Source organism: Tupaia chinensis, unplaced genomic scaffold (assembly GCF_000334495.1).
Source record: "Tupaia chinensis unplaced genomic scaffold, TupChi_1.0 Scaffold148874_1, whole genome shotgun sequence".
Taxonomy (NCBI): domain Eukaryota; kingdom Metazoa; phylum Chordata; class Mammalia; order Scandentia; family Tupaiidae; genus Tupaia; species Tupaia belangeri.
The window spans coordinates 1,404,224-1,408,523 of record NW_006208722.1 but is presented as its reverse complement, the minus strand read 5'-3'; the positions used below and the strand labels follow the sequence as shown (position 1 = coordinate 1,408,523).

The following is a 4,300-nucleotide window of genomic DNA, read 5'->3' as shown; positions in this document are numbered from 1 at the left end:
CGTGAACAGGCTCCTGTTCAGCACCTTCTGGAAGTGCCGCTCGCAGATGTACTGGGGGAGGGAGAGGTGGAGGAAGGTCACAGCCAGGAAGGCCAGGGTGGACCCGTAGCGCAGACGGTGGCCCCCCACCCTGCCTGGCCGGCCCTGACCTACCAGCATGGTGGTCCTGAGGTCGAACTTCTCGGCCAGCTGGGTGATGTAGATGTGCACGGACACCAGGTCCTGGTGGTCGTTCTCCTCCACCTCCCGGATGATGTCGGCCAGCCACTCGAACTGCCGCTGGGTCCGCGTCACCCAGATGAAGTAGATCTGGGGACACATGCCAGAGCTTGGACTGGGTTCAGCTCAGGCTCCCTGCATCCCAAGAGCTTTCATCTGTGAGGCGGGAAGCCCCAGACTACCCAGACACCACAGATCTGGCAGGATCCACCAGCCTGACCCCAGGCTCCCAACAGCCAGATCCAGGGGAGTCCTTCTGGCAACACCTCTGACCCTCCCTCCACGTCTGGCATCTGGACAATGGGAATGAAGCGCTGTGAACCCAGTGCCTGGGAGCAGCAGCTTTCACTCTGCTGTGACGTGGAAGCACAAGCAGGCCGCCTGTCCCCATCTGAAGAGTAGAGGGAAGCACACACCTTTTTACAGAGCATTTGGCTGCCCAAAGATGACTTGAAGACCAGGTCTTTGAGGATGGAGGCAAAGGGGGTGACCCCAATGCCCCCTCCCACCAGCACCGACACCTCAAACTTATGCCACTCCTGGTGGCCCTCTCCAAATGGCCCATCGAGGTACAACTGCCAAGAGAGAAAAGGGACATGACATGAGCCTTGCCCTGCCCCAGCTCTGAAGCTAAAAGTAGGAGGACAGAGGGAGGACACGGAGCATGCTCTTTTGAGACACCCCAGCCCGCTCTGGTCTCATGTGGAGCTTCTAGCTTCGAGGCGGGGAGGGGAGGCATTCTCTGCCAATTCCAGAGGCCAAGGGTAGAGTTCCCAGTGATGGGCACCTTCGGGTATCTGGCACAGCCGTCACCCATCGGGGATGAGTAGATCTCCCTGAGGCGAATGGTCCAGGGCCCCGCTGCTCGGATGTGCAGACTGAGCGTGTCTTCGTGGGGCGCGGAGGTCAGCGTGAAGGGGTGGTACTCGGTGGTCCCCAGAGCCAGGCAGGCGATCCGCACCCACTGCCCTGACTTGTACTCAAAGCCCTGGGGCCGCTGGAACTGCAGGTGGGTCACTCCTGGGGAGTCACAGGCAGGGAAGGGTGTGGATCAGAAGGCCTGTCCCTGGCATGTGAGGACTTCTCCTACTCCTGAGGTCCAGAGAATGGTCATGTGGTCTGAACAACTGAAGCTTCTGGGGCTGAGAATAGAGGCCTCTTCTCCTCTCTACTCCCTCTTCCAGGGGAGAACCCAGGCCTCAGACCACTGCCCTGAATAAGAGCCTGCTGGGCAGAGGGAACTTGGGCTCCCCTGGCCCATCTCAGTGTTTACCAAAACTCCACCGTTAGAGGGTTACATTTGCGAGGGGCCGTATCTGCACATCTGTGCAAAAATTGATCCAATGCTTCCCTTTAAACTGACTTACTTTTTTTTCCTAGAGGGCATGTGTGCTCACTGGGGAGAGAGAGAGAAAGAGAGAGAGAGAGAGCACAAGCATCCCCCATGGGGAATGGCCAGGCTGCAATCCTTTCTCCTCCATCTCCCCTACCATTCGGGATTCAGGGCACACATACACACGTGCCCAGGGTGTTTTTCAAGCTGTAGGCTGTGTGGGATACAGCTGCCTTAACCACCAGGCCACAGACCTGGCCTTTGATTTATTATTCAAATCAATGTATCTTGATGGGAAACGTCACCACTAAGCTCAGTGAGAAGCCAGTATCGTCATTTTAGCTGGATGTGGTTTATTCCCTGACCTCAGCCCTGCTCTCTCTTGGTGGTAAGTGCTGGAGCGTACCCAGAGGCAAACTAACACCCCTCTGAGACTTCGTCCTTAGACAATCTTGATGGAAATAATATGGAAACGAGATTCATTTCCTTAGGAGTCCTGAAGACTAGACAGTCATGCAACATCTAAAATCATCTTCTGCCACCCTCTTACAGTAATAGGAGTCCTCACTTTGGCTGACACTGATGCCCAAGAACAGATGGCAGTCTGTGGCACTGGCCTGTCTCAAGGGGGAGTTTCCCCGAGAGAAGGGATGGGAGAGGATTATGGGGCTCTCTGCCCTGCACATCCTTGTACCCAGACCACACACCAGGGGCCATTCTCATGCTCAGAGCCTTTGTATGCACTTTCGCCACCTCTTCTTAGCCACTCACAATCTGCATGTCTCCTGGGGGCCAAGCATGGCCCTTCCCAGTGCCACATTTCCATCAGGAAAGCTTCAGGTGCCCCGAGAGCCTGGAGAGCTTTCTATCCCCCACATTCAAGGAGCTGATCTCTGAGGGCCGCTCCCACTCAGGCTGGGCTGGTTGGTACCTGAAGGCAGCAGCTCGGCCTTCACCACGCCGATCTCCACCTTCTTCCTGCTCAGGCTCACCAACTTGTCCCCCACATAGATGAGCGCGGGGACCAGGAAGAAGATGTGGAAGCGGGGCAGCTGGATCAGGGCGAAGCTGCCGTGGATGATGAGCTGGAAACACGGCCAGTTAGTACAGCTCAGGCCCGGCCAGGCCCCCACCCTGCACCCTCTCTGCCAAGGCGCCAGGCCTGTGCTGTGTGGGTGGGGTTGGTCTGGGCTCCAGAGTTCAGGGTCTCTGATTCCAGGGTCTCAGTCTGAGATCTGGGGTGCGATCTGCCCTGCTCCCTCCTTCACCTCCCTTGCTGCCATCTTGAGTGCTCATCCCTGCTCCATGGCCTGACCCTGCCCAGAGAAGTCCCTCACCAGGACGTAGAGCAGGATGTAGAGATGGTGGGTCAGCCAGAAGCCCCGGAAGCTGCGGCGGCGGAAGTGGTGGGAGGCGAAGACGTACATGATGGCGAGGACCAGGAGCAGAAGCACTCCTGTCATACCTGGGGGCAGGAGGACAGGGCTGGTGAGGAGTCTCAAGACCTCAGCCTGGACTGAAAAGACAACAGAGCACTCCCCCATCCTGCCCCTCTTCCTCTTTCTCATTCTTCCGGGGCCCCCATATGGCTTGCCTGGAGAAGTTGGAGCTGGGGCTGGTGCCATGGGCTAGAAAGGGACCCAGGGCCACTACAGACAAGTGTGTATTCACAGGGAGAGGGAGACAAAGCAGAATTCCTCAGAAGGAGCCCTCAGTCCTGGCATCCAGCCCCGCTCCCTACCTGGTACTGTCTGGAAGAACCACCAGTAGAACTTCTGGGGAAGCTGAGACCTGGGAGGAAAGGCACGATGAACCAGTGGCAGAGGCAGGAGTGGATCTACTGCTGCCACCCCACAGTATGACAGTCCCTGCTGGCCATGAGTGCTGGCCTCCACCCTGGTGGCCAGGGATCCTCCGGATCCTCCCAGCCTGCCATGGTCCCACCCCTTACACTCTCAGCAAGCGTCCCTCCTGGGCCCTCTTCCTGCAGTGGCCCCTGTTTCCTTGAGGGCTTGGTTCATCATTCTATAAGCTCCACAAGGACAGGGACTCGAGCTTTGTTCTCTGGCCTATCCCTTGGCTCAGAAAAATAGCAGGCACGTAGTAAAGGCTTAGTAAGCGTGTGCAGAGTGACTGCATGTAGCTTAACACCCTGTTCTCCATCACCCGGTGGACACACAGGACATACTTCGTCAACGTTTGCCCAGCGAGTGGACAGGAGACCGTGACGGCAAGCCGTGTGTCAGGTACATACAGGAGAGAGCCTCTGAATTCATCTCCCAAACACCCTTTCTAGCCACCATATCCAGCTTCCTTCCCAAGGACAAGGCCTCCTAGGGCCTACCTTCACATCTTCGCTCAGTCAGGAGCTGAGTGTCTGTTTCTTTTCTATTCTACCCTTAGGTTCACCCCAGGAGTCCTAGGGAGGGCCTTCCCAGCACTGACCCGTCATTCACGAAGACACTGGGGAACATGCAGGCCAGCAGGCTGAGCGGGCTGACTGAGAAGATGTAGACATTGACCACGTGGCCCGCGCTGTGCAAAACTGAGAGAGACAGGCCCGTTAGGGATGCCGGCTGGGCCCAGCTCTACCTCCAACCCAGGGAGAGAGGCATAAGGGGCTTTGGGCCCCTCCCTGTTTCCCAAAGCTAGACCCAGGTGGCTGCAGCGGGGGAGGATGGCAGGGGCCACATACTGGCCAGGACAACAGCTGCCATGGCGATCCAGCGATGGAAGTCCACGGCGGCG

The 4,300-nt window shown here is 57.6% G+C and overlaps 1 protein-coding gene across 1 annotated transcript in view; it reads right to left on the bottom strand.

The window, feature by feature from the left end:
* DUOX2 (dual oxidase 2) overlaps positions 1–4,300 on the bottom strand; it is a 26,830-nt gene that overhangs the window by 3,033 nt on the left and 19,497 nt on the right. The window contains exons 24-32 of the mRNA XM_027769191.1: positions 4,248–4,300; positions 3,998–4,097; positions 3,294–3,343; positions 2,890–3,017; positions 2,484–2,637; positions 1,007–1,239; positions 636–794; positions 154–309; positions 25–51 (exon numbers count right to left, since the gene is read on the bottom strand). Coding sequence (XP_027624992.1) covers positions 25–51; positions 154–309; positions 636–794; positions 1,007–1,239; positions 2,484–2,637; positions 2,890–3,017; positions 3,294–3,343; positions 3,998–4,097; positions 4,248–4,300 — 1,060 coding nt within the window. The remainder of the gene's footprint in view (positions 1–24; positions 52–153; positions 310–635; positions 795–1,006; positions 1,240–2,483; positions 2,638–2,889; positions 3,018–3,293; positions 3,344–3,997; positions 4,098–4,247) is intronic.